The sequence below is a fragment of the Rattus norvegicus genome, chromosome 1, assembly GCF_036323735.1.
Source record: "Rattus norvegicus strain BN/NHsdMcwi chromosome 1, GRCr8, whole genome shotgun sequence".
Classification (NCBI taxonomy): Eukaryota; Metazoa; Chordata; class Mammalia; order Rodentia; family Muridae; genus Rattus; species Rattus norvegicus.
This window is the reverse complement of record NC_086019.1, coordinates 86,932,058-86,950,067: the sequence shown is the minus strand read 5'-3', so window position 1 is coordinate 86,950,067 and position 18,010 is coordinate 86,932,058. Positions and strand designations below refer to the sequence as shown.

The 18,010-nt window shown below is 45.7% G+C and overlaps 1 protein-coding gene across 1 annotated transcript; it reads right to left on the bottom strand.

Moving 5' to 3' along the window:
* Positions 1–213: 213 nt before the first annotated feature.
* Positions 214–15,693, bottom strand: Psg16 (pregnancy specific glycoprotein 16). The gene is made up of 5 exons (NM_001025679.2): positions 15,444–15,693; positions 14,080–14,436; positions 3,362–3,721; positions 1,918–2,277; positions 214–584 (listed from the first exon to the last, which is right to left on the bottom strand). Exons 1-5 carry the CDS (start codon positions 15,523–15,525, stop codon positions 301–303), a joined length of 1,443 nt encoding a protein of 480 aa, NP_001020850.2. The 5' UTR covers positions 15,526–15,693; the 3' UTR covers positions 214–300.
* Between the last annotated feature and the right edge of the window lie 2,317 nt (positions 15,694–18,010).

Sequence of the window (18,010 nt, the reverse complement as noted above, 5' to 3'; positions counted from 1 at the left end):
ATTTAGAGACTTGTGATACTAGTTGCCATAGATTCTCAGGGTTCGTGGTACATTCGATCCACAATCTAAACTCTTAACACATTTGTAATACTGTTTACTGTATCAATGTATTTATTTTCCTTTTGACAACTACTCTCACTTTAAATGCTGGCCTATTCTTCTACACACGGTTCTGACAGGACTTTAGACAAAATCCACCATGATGGCAGTACATGAGTGCTTACTGACAATTTTAACCATGTAACTTTTCTCCATTTGACAAAGGAATGCCACTGCTCTGCTGTAGCATGAGAGGAGGGGTCACTCATCCATCACAGCCAGGCTGACTGGGAGACTGGTCTTCGAGCTGACTGGATTGGAGACTTCACATTGATACTGTCCAGCATCCTCCCAACTGACAGGATCTATGCTGAGATGGCATTTTGATGGGGACAGTGCGATCCTCTGTGTGAGCTGGACACTCTTATTATTGAAGAACCAATGCATGCAGATCCCAGTGTTGTCTGAGAAGCAAGTGAAGACCACTGAGCTCTGTACTCTGACTGTTCTGTTGGTGACTCTCATGAAGGGCTGTGTCACAGGCTCTGCAAAGAAACAAAGGAGGGGACCAAATGACAGTTGTTCTTCAGACACCTCAACCAGCCCTTCTATAGCTCACACCTAATAAAGCTTCCAGGGAGGAGAAATTGGAGCTGTGACTACAGTCATATCTTGTGCTTTGCATTTGTGACCCAAGGGCTGTGTGACCCTGATTAACCACTGAGTTTGATGTGCCTCAGATTCCCTCTACTAGGACACCCTGTGCATGATCATTGCAGTGCCTATAGTTAAGATTAGGTATGATCAATGTTCTGAACTCGGGGTGGGGAAGCTGCTCACATCAGCAGCATCTATACCAGTTACCCTAGGCTAGACTACTGAGAATAAGAAGCTGCCTGGAGAACTGTCACCTCTGTCCCTTCCCTATTTTCATCTGAGTCTCCTAAGTCCATCAGAACAATTGGCTTCTGCCCTGACACCTGTCCACTGAGGCTCAAGTAAAGGAGGTACATAGGTGACCTACATGACTACAGCTGTCATGGTGGTGCACAGCTGATCCCACACCCTGTGTGACTTGGGCAGTCAGCAAAGTCTTGTTCCCTGTCAGCTCTAACAGGAAATTTAATGCTAGCCCTGAAGAGAAGCTCTCTGGGACCAACTACAGTTGAGTCTGGATCCTTGCCTTCCTGGAGCTTCTTTTACTGATTCAAAAGTAAGCTAGACCATGGAGGGGGGGTTAAAAGGGAAGATAGAATAGAAAAGGACAAATTCACCAATAATGACATCTTTGTCTTTGGTGAAAAGATGGGGTCTGTGACCACAGAAGCTTGGATCCATCACTCAGGAGAGGTAGGAGGCAGTGTCTGCACATACAGGCAGGAATGAGCAAACAATCTCCATGACCTTGGTGCACCTGACTATTTGTCACTTCCTCTGTGTGGAACTCTGTCCTCATGTGCCCCAACCTCACTGTCCTCACATGCCTGCTAACACTCAGAAGATGTGAAGATGGTATGCCTTCCCTCACTTCTTCCTCTACAATCCCCAATTCTCACTTTCTGACTCTTTGATCTCTTCCCCCACAGAGTCCTCCTAAAAGGCATGTGCATGCGGAGAGACCCAAGGATCAGGGCTGAGTGTGACATCCTTGGCCTGAGTTTTACAAACACAGGCCTTCCTCTCTACAGATAAAGACAGGAGAGGGGTTCTGCTCTAATGCTTTTGGTCTACCCCATGTGGGCCCTGCAGTAAGTGCCCAAACACCAATGAGAGGAAATAATGCTGGCGGGGAGAGCAGGCACAGCCCACTCCTCACAGTCCAGTTATGAAATAGGATAAACCACACCCAGCAGCTGGAAGTCATTGAGAGTCACTTACTGTGCACGGTGACTTGCACAGGTGCTGTTTCAATGTTGAAATTTCTGTCTATCGTTTGTAATGTGTACAAGCCTGTGTCTTTCTCAGTGAGATGTTGGAGCAGCAGGGATCCGTTGGTGTACACTGTCTCTCTTCTGCTTTGTGCAGGGCCCTTGATGATGGAATTTGTGGCTCTGATGTAGTCTGCAATTTTTAAGACCTGGATGCTAGACACTCTTTTGTACCAGGAAAAAAACTGTAGATCTTCTGGCAAATTGTGAACTTGGAGAAGAACACTTTCCCCTTCAGCAGCATGCCGTGGCAATGGATCTATCATGAGTTGGGCAGAGGTGACAAGGTAACAGCTTGAGGAAAGGGAGGCTGGAAGTGAAAGGAGAAAAGTCATCACATGGGATCATTGTGCTTGATGGAAAGATGGTGACCTCCATACTGAGCAGATGGATTCTTCACTCAGCCTAGAGATGCAGGTGTGGGTGTGTCTATCACACCTGATGGAAGTCAGCAACATGGCCTCCACTCCCTCAGTGCCCTAGAATCTGTAATTTCCTCTGCATGGAGCTCCATCCTCTGTGTCTCCATGACTGTCCCCTCACTACCCTCATTCAGACATTGCACACATCCATGCACATAGTGCTTTGAGATGATGCCTCCCCTGACCTTGGTCTCTACACACTCTCTGACTTTCTCATCTCCTTTGTACCTGCAGTCACCCTCTGGTCTCACATTTTACATGTTCTCACTGCTCAACCTGCAGTTCCCAGGACTAAGGCTGGGTGATGGGTGGGAAGAATGTGGTCTTCTTGGCAAACCTAGGTATTGGGAAGGGCTCAGGAATCATGCTGGCTGGCTTTACATCAAATTAACACAAGCTACAGCCTTTTGAAACAAGGGACCTCGATTTAAAATGCCACCACCAAAATATTCTGTGGGCCAACCTATAGTACATTTTTAATTGGTGATTGATGTGGGAGAGTCTAGGCCACTGCAAGCATTTCCACTCCTGGGCTCAGTGTCTTAGGTGCTACAAGATCAGGATAGGAAGGCTGTGAGGATGTAGGCAGTAAGCAGCACTGCTGACAAAATGCTCCCAGAGACATTTGCAGTCAAGCCTGGGACAGGCGACTGACCAGAGCTTCCTACTGCTCACCACTCTGTGAGGATGCCATTGTTTCCTCACGTGCATGGCAAAAGTCCCCAGAAGACTGGGCAGAGTCTGGCATCTAGTGTTGAGTTATTTTCTGTCAAGGTCCTCCTTGACACAGGGGAGAATCAGACAATGGAGTCTGACCCATGGGCCTTTCTCTCTATCACATGTGTCCTGCACATAGTGGTCAACTCCAACATGGGGATAAAAAGGCAAAGAGGAGTTACCCACATGTCAGGGGTGACAGTCCTGTGTGTCAAAGCTCCACCCAGCACTGAACAATCATAGAAAATCACTTACTGTCCACCTGAAGTTGCACATGTGCCAATTCTATTTTCCGGTATCTACTCAGAGTTCGTAGGGTGTAGAATCCAGTGTCATTCCGGGTAACATTCTGAAGCAGGAGGGATCCATTGCTGTACACAGTCTCTCTACCACTGTGAGCAGGGCCTGGCACACTTGAATTCTTGGCTTTTATGTGTCGGGCTATCTCGAGATTGTTGGACACAACCACCCCTTTGTACCAGAAAAGCACTCGAAGATTCTCTGGGAGGTTGTGAACCTGTAGAAAAACACTTGCCCCTTCAGCAACATTCGGTGGCACTGATTCAATACTGAGCTGGGAAAAGGTAGGAGTGTGTCTGCCAGTCAAAAGTGAGCCTGGGGAAAAAAGATCCATCAATATTATGGCTTTTGTATTTGGAGAGGATGGTGTCCTGTGTCTTGAGCAGGTGTATGTGTTGCTCAGTTGAGGAGTGTGGGTGAGGGTCTCCCTGCCTTACTTGATGGAGGTCAGGACATTACCTCCCTCTCTTTGATGCTCTTTCTCCTCAGGTGTCAACATGGCCCCACCTCAATGTCCTCAGGCCCCTGCCCACACTCAGTGTAGATTGGTGTTGGGGTGAAGCCTCCCAATCTTCACACTCTCTTTGTTTTTGTCCTTTAGTGATAACACCCTATACCTGATTTCACCTTCTAGATTTCTTTGCTGGTCGAGCTTCCAGTCCACTAGGAATAGGGAACTGTGAGAACTGGAATTTGTCTCATACTTTTGAAAGAAAAGCTTCACACCCAGTTCCCTGCACCCAAGGGGGAGAGGGCTGGACCCTCAGAAGTGCAGACACTCCCGAGAACTCAGAGGAGACTACTCTCTGCCCCTGGTCCTGACCCAAGAGAAAATTGCCTAGTCCCATCTGTGCCCGCTGAGCACAGGGACTTATGAGAAGTCAGGGACAGGAAACTTCGGGTTTCTGCCTGCGCCAAAAGCTGAAAGCCAGTTGCCAGGAGCGCCTACACATCTGAGAGCAGAGGTAAGACCAATTTTTCTGCTCCAATCGACCTGCCCGGTGGACTCAAAGGCAGAAGTCCTCTGGGACAGGGCATTTCTGGTTTCTGGCTATGTCCGGAACTGAACTGAACTTATCCAACAGCTCCCTGTACCCAAATCCCGTGGGGGAGAGAATGGAACAGGCAGAAGTGTAGATAATCCTTAGACCACAGGACAGACAGCCACTTCTGCTTACCTCTGCCCAAATCCCTGGCCCAAAAGGAAATGGCATAGTGCCTCTGGATACAGAAATATAGGAGCAGTCAGCAGAAGGAACCTGCTGGGTCCCGCCTGTGCCCAGAACTAAACTGAACCAGTCACAAAGTTCCCTGCACCCAAATCCCGTGGGTAAGAGAACTGGACCCTCAGAAATGCTGACACTCCTAAGAACTCAGAGGAGACTACTCTCTGCCCACATTCCCAACCCAAGAGGAAATCACCTAGTGCCATCTGAGACCCCTGGGCACAGGGACCTAGAAGCAGTCAGAAGCAGGATCCTTTAGGTTTCTGCCTGCACCAAGAGCCTGAAAGCCAGTCACCAGGAGCACACCTAAGAGTAGAGCTCTCTGTTCTCAGATCCAACTGAAAGAAAACAGATTTATAGGAGTGCTGACACATAGGCCTACAGAAGGGTCAAGCCACTGTCAGAGACAGTAAGAGAAGCTAATACTAGAGATAACCTGATAGTGAGAGACAAGCACCGGAACCTGAGCAACAGAAATCAAGACTACTTGGCATCATCAGAGCCCAGTTCTTCTACCAAAGCAAATACTGGATATCCAAACACACCAGAAAAGCAAGATTTAGATATAAAATCACATTTGATGATGGTGGTGGTGGTGGTGGTGGTGGTGGTGGTGGTGGTGGAGGAGGAGGAGGAGGAGGAGGAGGAGGAGGAGGAGGAGGAGGAGGAGGAGGAGGAGGAGGAGGAATTTAAGAATGAAAAATGACTCCCTTAAAGAAATACAGGACAACACAAGTAAACAAGTAGAAGTCCTTAAAGATGAAACACAAAAATCCCTTAAAGAATTACAGGAAAACACAACCAAACAAGTGAAGGAATTGAACAAAACCATCCAGGACTTAAAATCGAAATAGAAACAATAAAAAGGCACAAAAGGAGAGAACCATGGAGACAGAAAACCTAGGGAAGAGACCAGGAGTCATAGATGCAAGCATCACCAAGAGAACACAAGAGATAGAAGAGAGAATCTCAGGGGCAGAAGATACCATAGAAAACATTGCACAACAGTCAATGAAAATGTAAAATGCAAAAAGCTCCTAGCCCAAAAATCCAGGAAATCCAGGACACAATGAGAAGATCAAACCTAAGGATAATAGGTATAGAGGAGAGTGAAGACTCCCAACCTAAAGGGCCAGTAAATATCTTTAACAAAATTGTAGAAGAAAACTTCCCTAACCTAAAAAAGAGATGCCCATAAACATACAAGAAGCCTACAGAACTCCAAATAGATTGAACCAGAAAAGAAATTCCTCCCATCACATAATACTCAAAACACCAAAGGCACAAAACAAAGAAAGAATATTAAAGGGAGTAAGGGAAAAAAGTCAAGTAACATATAAAGGCAGATCTATCACAATTATACCAGACTTCTCAACAGAGACAATGAAAGCCAGAAGATCCTGGGCAGATGTCATACAGACCCTAAGAGAACACAAATCCTGAGTGAAGTAACCCAATCACAGAAAAATACACATGGTATGCACTCATTGATGAGTGGCTATTAGCCCAAAAGTTCAAACTACCCAAGATACAATCCACAGACCACAAGAAGCTCAAGAAGAAGGATGACCCAAATCTGGATATTTCAGTCCTTCTTAAAAGGGGGAACAAAACTATTCAGACGAGAGGATATGGAGGCAAAGTTTGAAACAGATACTGAAGGAATGGCCATTCAGAGCCTGCCCTACATGTACCCCAAATATATATATACATATATACAGAAACTAGATAAGATTGATGAAGCTAGGAAGTGAATGCTGACAGGAACTGGATATAGATGTCTCCTGAGAGACACAGCCAGAGTATGTCAAATACAGAGGCGAATGCTAGCTACAAACCACTGAACTGAGGACGGGACCCCTGTTGGAGGAATCAGAGAAAGGACTGAAAGAGCTGAAGGGGCTTGCAACCCCATAAGAACAACAATGCCAACCAACCAGAGCTCCCAGGGACTAAACCACTACCCAAAGACTATACATGGACTGACCCCATGGCTCCAACTGCAAAGGTAGCAGAGGATGGCCTTGTTGGGCACCAACGGAAGGAGAAGACCTTGGTCCTACAAAGGTTGGACCCCCAGTGTTGGGAAATGTTGGGGATGGGAAGGGGATGGATGGGGAGGGGAACACCCTTATAGAAGAAGGGGAGAGGAGGGGATAGGGTGCTATGTCTGGGAAACTGGGAAAGCGAATAACATTTGAAATGTAAATTTAAAAAATCCAATAAAAAAGATATACCCCCTTAACCTCTTGTTGCTTAACGTTAATTGAAGAACTAGAAAACACAGTTGATTATTTTTTTATCTGTAGTCCAGAGATTTTTTTTTCTATTAAATCATTTACATCTTAACATTGATCAAGGGGTTGGGGATTTAGTTCAGTGGTAGAGTGCTTGCCTAGCAAGTGCAAGGCCCTGGGTTCAGTCCTCGGCTCTGAAAAAAAAATTGATCAAATAATTCTTTTGAGCATTCACTTAATGAAATGATTATCTCTGTTCAATGTTAGTTGTTTAGAAAAAGGAAAAAAAGGACTTAGTCTTGTGATTTGGTCATAGATTTCTGAGATTCTTGAATAGCTTTACATTATGCAGATACTTACAGACAACCATCAGACTGAGCCCAGAGACCCCCAATAGAAGAGTTAGGGAAAGAACTGAAGGAGGTGAAAGGGATTGAAACCCCATAAGTAGAATAACAGTATCAACTAACTGGACCCCTCAGAACTCTCAGGGACTAAGCCACCAACCAAAGAGCATTCACGGGTCAATCTGTGGTTCCTGCTAAATATGTAACAGAGTGCTGCATTGTCTAGCCTCAGTGTGAGGGAATTCTCTCGATCCTCTGGTGGCTTGATGCCCCAGAGAAGGGCAATTCTAGAAGTCTGAGGTGGGAGTGGTTGACTGGGTCGGAGAGCACCCTCTTAGAGTCAAATGGGAAGGTGAGGGGGTGGAACTCTAGGAGGGAAGACTGGAAGGGGGAAAATGTTTAAAATATAAATAAATACAACGATTAATAAAAATAAGTAAGAAAAACAAAAAAGAAAGACTTTATTAAAAAACTCAAATACCTGTGGAGAGTGAATGAATAAATGAAGGAATGAATGATGTCTCAGTATCATGCGTGCCTGTGATCAAGTAGACTTAATCCCAGAGATGCAGGAATGATTCAATGTATGAAAATCTATCAACATAATCTACCATACAGACAAACTGAAAGAAAAAATTACATCATATCATTAGATGCTGAAAAAGCCTGTGACAAAATCCAACACCAGTACATGTTTAAAGTCTGGGGAAATCAGGGATACAAGGCACATACCTAAACATAGTAAAAGTAATAGACAGCAAGCCAGTAGCCAACACCAAACTAAATGGAGAGAAACTTAAAGCAATTTTACTAATATCAGTGACAAGACAAGTCTGTGACCCTCTCCCTACATAATCAATATAGTACTTGAAGTCCTAGCCACAGCAGTAAGACAACCGGAGGAGATTAAGGAGATACAAGTTGGAAGGGAAAAAAATCAAAGTATCCCTACTTGTGGATGATATGATAGTATACATAAGCAACACCAAAAATTCTGCCAGAGAATGCCTTAAGCTGTTAGACAGCTTTGGCAATGTGGCCCTCAGTAGCCCTCCTCTACACAACTAATAAACAGGCTGGGAAAGAAGTTAGGAAAACAGTATTCTTCACAATAGCCAAAAATAACATAAAATCGCTTTCTGCAGCTCTAACCAAGCAAGTGAAAGACCTGTATGATAACTTCAAGTCTCTGAAGAAGGCAGTTCAGGATGATATCAGAAGATGGAAAGATCTCCCATGTTCATGAATCTGTAGGATTAACATAGTGAAAACGACCATCTGATCAACAGCAACCTACAGATACAGTGCAATTCCCATCAAAATTTGAACATAAATATTTACAGATCTTGAAAGAACAATTCTCAAATTCATTTGGAAAAAAGCAGGACAGCTGAAATGATCCAGAACAATAAAAGAACATCTAGAAGTATCATCGTCTCCGACCTCAGGCTGTACTACAGAGCAATAGTGATAAGAACTGTATGCTATGGGTATAGAAACAGACAGGTGGATCAATGGAATCGAATCAAATACCTAGAAATAATCCCACAAACCTTCATACACTTGATTTTTGACAAAGAAGCCAAAACCACGCAGAGGAAAAGGAAAAGCATCTTCAACAAATGGTGCTAGTCTAACTGGCTGTCTGCATGTAGAAGAATGCAAATAGATCTGTATTTATCACCCTGCACAAAACTCAAGTTCAAATGTATCAAAGACCTCAAAATAAAACCAGATACACTAAATCTAATGGAAAGTGTGAAATAGCCTGGAACTCACTGGTGCAGGAGACAACTTTCTGAGGTCAAGAATAAACGAATGGAACCTCATGAAACTGAAAGCTACTGCAAATCAAAGGATAACATCCTTAGTACAAAAAGGCAGCCTACAGAATGTGAAAAGATATTCAGACAACATACATTTGACAGAGGACTGATATCCAAACTATATAAAGAACTCAAAAAGTTAGATACCAGTTCCTTGGTCATCAGGGAAATGCATTTCAAATCGACTCTGAGATACCATCTGATACCCATCAGAATGATGAAGATCAAAACCTTAAAGAACAGCACATCCTATGGAGGATGTGGAGCAAGGGGACCATTCCTTCATTGCTGGCGGGAGTACAAATTTGTACAGCCACTCTGGAAATCAATTTGGCATTTTCTCAGAAGATTGGGGCAACTTTTACGTCAAGACCCAGTTATACTGCTCCTGGGCATAAACCCAAAAGATGCTCCACCATCCACAAGGACATTTGCCCAACTATGTTTATAGCAGCTTTATTCGTAAAAGCCAGAAACTGGAAACAACCTAGATGTCTATCAACATAAAAAAAATGGATACAGAAAATGTGGTATATGAATACAAGGGGATACTATTCAGCTGTTAAAAACAAAGATATCATCAATTTTCGAGGGGAATGAGTGGAACTTGATAATATCATCCTGAGTGAAGTAACCAATCCCAAAAGGACGTGCATGCTATGGACTCACTTATAAATGGATATTAGTCATGAAGTTCAGGTTATCCAGCTGTAATCAACAGACACAAAGAAGTCAAATAACAACAAGGGCCCAAGGGAGGATGATTGAATCTTTTTAAGAAGGGGAAACAAAATAAATATCAAAGTTCGATGGAGGGAGGGAACTGGTTGGCAGAGGGGATGGGGATGGGAGTGGAGAGGGAGGGGGAAATCAAATGTAGGACAGAGCAGGGGAGAGAAAAGGGAAATTGGGGAGGGGACACTCTCTAGAACATGCCAGAGTGCTGGGTTGGGAGAGGCAGCAGAGTGTCAGTGGGTTGGCTCTACCTGAGACTCCTAGCAGCAGGGCATGTAGAGCCTGAAGTGGCCATCTTCTGTAGCCAAGCAGGACACCAAGTAAAAGGATAAGGACAGCCACCCATCCACAAAACCTTTGACCCAAAAAGTGTCCTACCTACAAGATGGGCCCAGACAAAGATAGAGCAGAGGCTGAGGGAATGGCCAACCAATCACTGCCCCAAACTAAGACCCATCCTATAGGAAAGAATCAATCCCTTAGGCTATTAATAATACTCGGTTATGTCGGCAGACGGGAACCCAGAATACCTGTCCTCTGAGAGGCTCCATCCAGCAGCTGATGGAGAGAGATGCAGAGTCTCAAACCCCAACATTAGCTAGAGCTCAGAGAGACCCACAGAAGAGTTGAGAGGAGGATTGGAGGGACTGGAGAGGACAGGAACCCCAACAGAGTCACCTAACATGGACCCTTGGGGCCTCCCAGAGACTGAATCACCAACCAAAGAGTGAGCACAGGCTGGACCTAGGCCCCACGCACATATGTAGCAGATGAGCAGCTTGGTCTTTATGGGTATTCCCCAACAACTGGAGGAGGGGCTGTCCCTGAGCCTGTTGCCTGGCTGCCTGTGAATCGCCAACCTCTAAATGGACCACCTAGTCTGGCCTCAGTGGAAGAGGATGTGCCAAGTCCCACAGCAACTTGATGTGCTGGGGAGAGGGGTATAGGTAAGGGGTCAACACTGAGAGGGGGGCTTCCCCTTCTCAGGAACAGGAAGGCGGAATGGGGAAAGGACTAACAAGAAAGGGTACTTGGAGGAGAGAAAGAGCTGATATGAGGCTGTAAATTGAATAAATAAATAAATAAATTTAATAAAAAGGACAAAAACAGGTAGGTTCATTGGGGTTCCATGGTGCCACACCCCAGCAAAAAAACAATATTTTAGTATTTCCTTGTCTACTAGAACTGTCAGGAAAAATTACTTTGACATAAAATGATAACTTTATATATTTATAGACGTAAGAACATAAATGCATTAATAAATATATTTGAATTCTAAAAAAAATAAATTCATATGTTAGGGTATACATAGTGTTGACAGTTTCCATTGGCTATGATTTTTTTCACTTTTACTTATTATATCGGTGTATGAATTTGTGTGCAAGGGTGTGTCTCGGTGTGTGTGTGGGTTTGGTTGTGTGTGTCTGTGTGTCTGTGTGTCTGTGTCTGTGTGCCTGTATGTCTGTGTGTCTGTGTGTGTGTATGTCTGTGTGTCTGTGTGTGTATGTGTGTCTGTGTGTCTGTGTCTGTGTCTGTGTGTGTATGTGTGTCTGTGTGTCTGTGTGTCTGTGTGTCTGTGTGTGTGTATGTCTGTGTGTCTGTGTGTGTATGTGTGTCTGTGTGTCTGTGTCTGTGTCTGTGTGTGTATGTGTGTCTGTGTGTCTGTGTGTCTGTGTGTCTGTGTGTCTGTGTCTGTGTGTCTGTATGTCTGTGTGTCTGTATGTCTGTGTGTCTGTATGTCTGTGTGTCTGTATGTCTGTATGTCTGTGTGTCTGTGTGTGTCTGTGTGTATGTGTGTCTGTGTATCTGTGTGTCTGTGTGTCTGTGTGTGTATGTGTGTATGTGTGTCTGTATATCTGTGTGTCTGTGTGTGTATGTGTGTATGTGTGTCTGTATATCTGTGTGTCTGTGTGTCTATATGTCTGTGTGTGTCTGTGTGTCTGTATGTCTGTGTGTCTGTGTGTCTGTATGTGTGTTTCTATCAAGGGCATGTCCCAATGTGTGGGAGTAGGTGTAGGACACAGTCCCTAGGTGGAGGTCAGGGGACAATTTGTGATCATTAGTTCTCAGGTTGTCAGATAATGAAGTGAATACCTACATCACTGAGCCATGTCACTGATAAGATTGGTTTCTTATTTGGGACATCATAGCTGAGAAGAGCAGTCTTCAGAATTCTGTGCTCATGATTACTTACTTTGGGTAACAACAATCTTCTCTCCCCTCATTTCATCTCTTCACCAAGAGCATCCTTCTGCTGCTGAGCTCCTATCATCTTTCCTCCCCAAACACTGAGACAACTCTCAGGTCCTTGTGCCTCTTAAGAGACTTCAGACAGGGGCTGGGGATTTAGCTCAGTGGTAGAGCGCTTGCCTAGGAAGCGCAAGGCCCTGGGTTTGGTCCCCAGCTCCGAAAAAAAGAACCAAAAAAAAAAGAGAGAGAGACTTCAGACAGTGGGTGAGCCCTGTCTTCTTATACTCCACTGTGTGGTCTCCTCCCAGTAGCCCAGATGGGTGTTGCACCCTTTGCCGATGCTAAGGAGTGCACCTCCTTGGTCTCTGTGGCCAGATCTGTCCTCCCTCTGTGGCACATCTGCTCCAGTATGGCCCCCTAGTTCTCTCTTCCTGCCTCTCTGAACTGAGCCTCCTCCCAGGCAAGAGCATCTTCCAGAGTTCCACAGGCTATGGGGGTGGGGAGGAAGGGAGGTCTCTATTGAAAACACTCCCTTCTCTATTCTCACAGCTGTCCCATGCCCCTCTCCTCTTCTCTCTTAATGTTTCAGTCCTCTAGAACAGGCTGTGAAAGAAAAGGCTTATGAGCATCTCTGTGCCCTACAAGAACAGCTGCTTATCCAGGGTCTGCCACCTGCTGTGTCCTGACTCTGGCTCAGTCAGCACCAGTGAGTGAGCCTCTGCACTCCCTGGGTGACCCAGGAACCAGCTGGGCACCCAGTCTGCCCTGTGTTCTCAGTGCCCTGCAAAGATGGAGTTTGCTCTCAGGAGGAAGGAGACAGAGATGTGTGTGAGGATCCCAAGGGGCCAGCTGTGTGACCAGTGGGGGAGGGGACAGATGCGTTCTCACTGCAGCCACCAGTCAGGATTCTCAGGGAGAAAAGGGGCCCAGGAGCAGCTGTGTCAGGAGCCTCACTTCCTGAGTGTGTGGGAGGTGACCTGAGTCCTGGAAGGACTGCTCTGGGCTCCATCGTCCCATGCAGGGATTCAAGATGGTGGGCACACTTCCTCTGGGTCCTGAGCTGTGAGGTGGCTCTGCCCATGTGCTGCCTGGCCTTTCAGAGATGCCTTGAACCTCTGTCTGGGTGATTCCCTTAGGATACTCTATCTTTTCCAGAGAAAATACACGAAGCAGCCACTACACATAATTCCCTAGCAAGGCAGCAGAAAAGGAGGCAGCTGGTAGGTCTGAGAAGGCTGTGTGACCCCCATGTCTGTAGGAACAGGGGAGCTAGCCAGAGGAGGAGGTAAGTTCCTGGTTTAGACAAATACTCTTCTGGGTGTTAATTGTGTTTCCCTGAGGCGGCCCCTGCTGATCGCTGGGAGAACTGCAGCTCACATCTGGGGAGCTATCCACATCAGCAGAGCCTGGTGTCATTTGCCTGCAGGACAGACTTCTATGAGCTGGACCCCAAAGGACAAGCAACTGTCAGGGGGATCTGTGTCCTTTGTCCCTCTTCCTGGCAACCATGACCTTCCTGGAAGTCTCATAAGGCCATCATAACAGTTAACTTAGTGGCCGGGACATCTGTCTTTCTATTCTCTCCCTGATGAGTCACTGGAGAGATCCAGGAGACCTCGCCTAACTGTGGCTCTCATGGCCGTGCACCAGGTGATTGTATGTGGCACAAGGATTTGCTCCTCAAAAGCACTGTTCCCTGCCAACAGATGTCAGAATCCAGCCTTTGTAAAATGCTTCTCGGGCCATCAGGAGATGAGTCAGGACAGAGGTCTGGAGACAAGGCTTTCTGGTTCTCACTTCCATGAGGATCCTATGTACCACATTCAAACCCAATTCCCCTCCCTCACAAGAACATATTACTGCTAAGAACCCCAGAAGTCTAGACAAGGACTGATGTCCTTCACTGAGTTAACCACACATCCAGCTGATTGCAAGGTGAGGTCAAATGAAGGATTCTGTTCAACTGTCACTATTCTCCTAGTTTGTCCTGCACTACATCTTTACATCCCAATGGGAGGACACATTGCAAAGGGGTAGGAAGCCTACCTCTTCTATGTGTGTCTACTGGAATGAACCCCACACAGCACCCAGAGTTCACAAAGTATCACTTACTGTACACGTAGAGATATATGGATGTTCTTGATACCATTTCTCCATGTCTATTTAAGGTTTGTAGGATGTAGAATCCTGTGTCCTTCTGGGTGACATTGCAGATCCACAGGGAACCATTGCTGTACACTGTCTCTCTACCGCTGTGCACTGGCCCCATCATGCTTACTTTAATGTTCAGTGCGTATAGGCCAATTGCACGGTTCATATTCCTTAGCCTTCTGAACCAGGCTAAGACTATAATGTTCTCTGGCAGATTGTGGACAAGAAGAAGGACGTTGTCTCCTTCAACTACTTGGGATGGCACTGATTCAATGGTGACTTGGGCAGTGGTCAGGAGCAAACAGGTTAAAAGGGAGGCTAAAAGGGAAGACAGAGCAACCATTGATATTGAGCAAGTGAGATTAGCATTCACCTTAAGGGTATGGGTATGGTATTCCCACTCTTCTTGATGGAGGTGAGCACCATGACCTCCATTCCCTCAAAGACTCTCACTGTGTCATCAACTCTCTGGGTACACTGATCTCTGACCCACTAGAATCAGGGCTCTGGGAGGACAGGGAGTAATCTGACATTAGGAAGACTCGGTTCCTGAGAAATTTTCAGGCATCAATAGAGGAAGGAAGGGATGAAGGAAGGAAGGAGGGAGAGAGGGAGAGAGAGAGGGAGGGAGAGAGGGAGGGACAAGGAAGGAGGAAAGGAATGAAGAATTAAAAAGGAAAGAATGGATGGATGGATGGATGGATGGATGGATGGATGGATGGATGTGTCCATGGATTAATCTACATAGTTCTAGGTTTGTAGCTAACAACAATAATTATAATCAAGGGTATTGTAATTTTCCTTACACTTCTGTATTGTATGTGTAGGTTCACGAAGGCACATGTCTCAGCGTGAGCTGGTTTGGGTATGTGCCACAGCACATGTCTCAGTGTTTTCACGTACTGTTAAAGCTACCGCATAGCTGTGGAGGGCAGAGAAGACCTGTAGGAGTCCCATCTCCCTGACTACCACGCTGGAGCTGAGGACTGAATGGAGATGGTCATGTCTGCACACTGAGCCATCTTATTATCCGTTTGACTTCCATTTGGAGAGTCACTCGGTGATGGTTGGACACATCGGGACTCACAACAGAGCAGACAGTGTGGCTGACTTTCAGTAGAGAACATTGAGGGTTTTCTCCATTCTCAGCTAGCTCCTGTCCTTTGAGGGCTTCAGCCTGCTACACCTAAGCCCTCACTGCACCTTCTGCCCTATGACTTTAAACAAAATTCCGAGTCTCCTCTAGGGCTCCTGTCTTCTCAAGAAACTTCAGCCTTTCTCTGAGTTCTCCTCCCCACACACAATCATGGAGTAGGCATTCTTACCTGTGAGGAGGAACCCTTGGCAGGGGGTACACCCCTTGAAGGGAAACACAGAGGATGCCTCCATCTGTCTTCTCACTGTCATGTTCTTGCTCTGAGGAGAAGACCTTCAACTCCAACAAGGCAGCTGGCCTCTGCTGTCCTTCCTCCTTCTGAACTGAGTTTCCTCTCAGGCAGGAGCACTTCCCAGAATCCAATGGGCTGTGGGCATGGGGTTTGTGTGTAAGGCACTGCTCAGTCCTTTCTACCCTCGTTGCTGCCTGCATCTCTCTCAACTTTTCTCTTTTTATGTTTCTCCTCCAAGACACTCATTGAGAAACAAGGCTGATAAACATCCCCATGCCCTCAGAGAACAATGGCTCATCCCAGGGCTGACATCTGCTGAGTCCTGGTCTTGAGTTTGTCTGTGTCAAAGAGGGAGCCTCCATCCTGCCTATGTGTCCCTGTGACAGAGAGACTCAGCTGAGCACCCAGTCTGCCCTGTGTCCTCAGTGCTCATGGAAGGTGAGATTTCCCAGCAGGAAGATGACAGAGATGCCTATGAGGGCTGGAAAGGGACCACCTGAGTGATGAATAGAGAAAAAGATTAATCCTTTATCACTAATATCAATAATAACCAATAAAAATATAATAACCAATCAAGTTCCTGACCCAAGACATAGGCACGGAAGCAGTTGAATGACAAGTTTCAAGTCCTGAGTACTGTGAAGAGGTGACCTGTGTGACCTGGAAGGGATTACGTGTTCCTCTTTGTATGGAGGGTTTCAAGGCAACATTCTAGCATTATGAATTAGCTGAGCTCTCTCTAGTCTTCTTAATTAACCTTTACCCTTTCTCTGGTTAATTTCCCTGGAGAAATTCTGTCTTCCCTTGTCAAAGATGACAGAAGAAAGGAAACTTTCAGGTTCTCTAGACAGAGGGCTGTTCTCAGACAAAGAACCTTGGGAGGGTGCCCCAGGTTAATAGGGACAGGAATGAAAACCTCTGTGTAAGGCAAGGTCATGGCTCAGGAAAAAATTTTCTGACTGATTGTGTGTGTGTGTGTGTGTGTGTGTGTGTGTGTGTGTGTGTGTGTGTGTGAATGCCCAGACACGCATGGATGAATGTCCTTATATTGTCCCCTGGAGTTCTCTCAGAGAACTGCAATCTCATGTTTACGGCTACAGCAGAGGTAGTCAAAAAGTCAACTGTGACCTGCCCTGATCCCTTCAGCATAAGTGGATGCAGTGCCTGTCATCCTGCTCACTGTACTCTGCAGAACTCCTGTTTCCATCTAGTGTAGGGTGGGTCTAGGCAGGGTTCCAGATTCTTCCTGGGAGCTCCTGGAAGAATTAAACTAAAGTTGGAAGAAGTGTGCATCCAGTGGATGGGCACCCTCAGGAGGAGCCTTGCTCTCAAAAACTTTCAGAGGAAATTCCTGGGACATTTCTCTTCAGAGTCAAAGGAGAGGAATATAATGAAAGGACTGCACCTCTACCAGCTGGCCCATCTCTGGGGTCTCAATCCTTCCTTCTCTTTGCCCACAGGGTGCTGAGGGCATCAGCTCTTGAGTACGTAGAACATTGATTCAAATGGATGTGCCATCTACTCTTCCCCATACACTGTTCTAAGTATCTTTTTCTTGGTGTGATAAAAATGCTCTGAGCAGCATCACCTTAAGAGAGAGTAAAAGGTTTGTTTTCCTTTTGAGTCTGGGTCATTTAATAGCAGGGAAGGATATGAAGGCAAAATCCATGATTCTGGCTGGCTCATGCACTGGCTGGCTTTCCGGCACATGGTTAGATAGCTTTCTTATAAGATTAAGGACCATCTGCCTAGGAATTTTGCTACCCACAGTGGCCTGGCCCTCCTGCATCAGTTAAGACAATCCCTCACAGACACATCCGTAGCCAGACTGGATAAGGATGGTTATTCAGTTGAGACGCTTCTCCACAGGTGAATCTAGGCTGTGTCAAGGTGCCAGTGAAGGCTAACTAGGACACTATTTTAAACAGTTGTTGGTAAGGTGAGGTCCAGCTTGTCTCCACTAGGTCATCTTCATGTGAATCCGGTGGTTATACGGTTTTGTTCTAGGGATATTTCATTTTTTTAATAACGGTTTTAGCTGACATTCATGGAGAGAATGAATCCTTAGAAGTGTGCCACTAGTGAAAGGAAATCCTGTCTAGAGTATGTTTCTTTACAAAGCTGTGTCACACCATCCTTTGGGCCCTCTGCTGGAAAAGTAGAATCAAGTCTCAAATAATGCCTTTTAAATTGTATCCTCTAGTATTATAGATGTAGGACAGTACTGTATCATACCTCTGTGGATGTAAAATAGCTTGTACCTGCTTTATGATACGTAGTAGTGACCGTGCTTTATCAGAGCTGTTTTTAATGATGTTGCTCAGAATGTTTTCTTTCCAGATGATGATTGAGAAGCTAATTTAAAAAAAAATGGTGGCTGGGGATTTAGCTCAGTGGTAGAGCGCTTACCTAGGAAGCGCAAGGCCCTGGGTTCGGTCCCCAGCTCCGAAAAAAAAGAATCAAAAAAAAAAATGGTGCCAGGTACCACAAGAGTAACAAAAAAA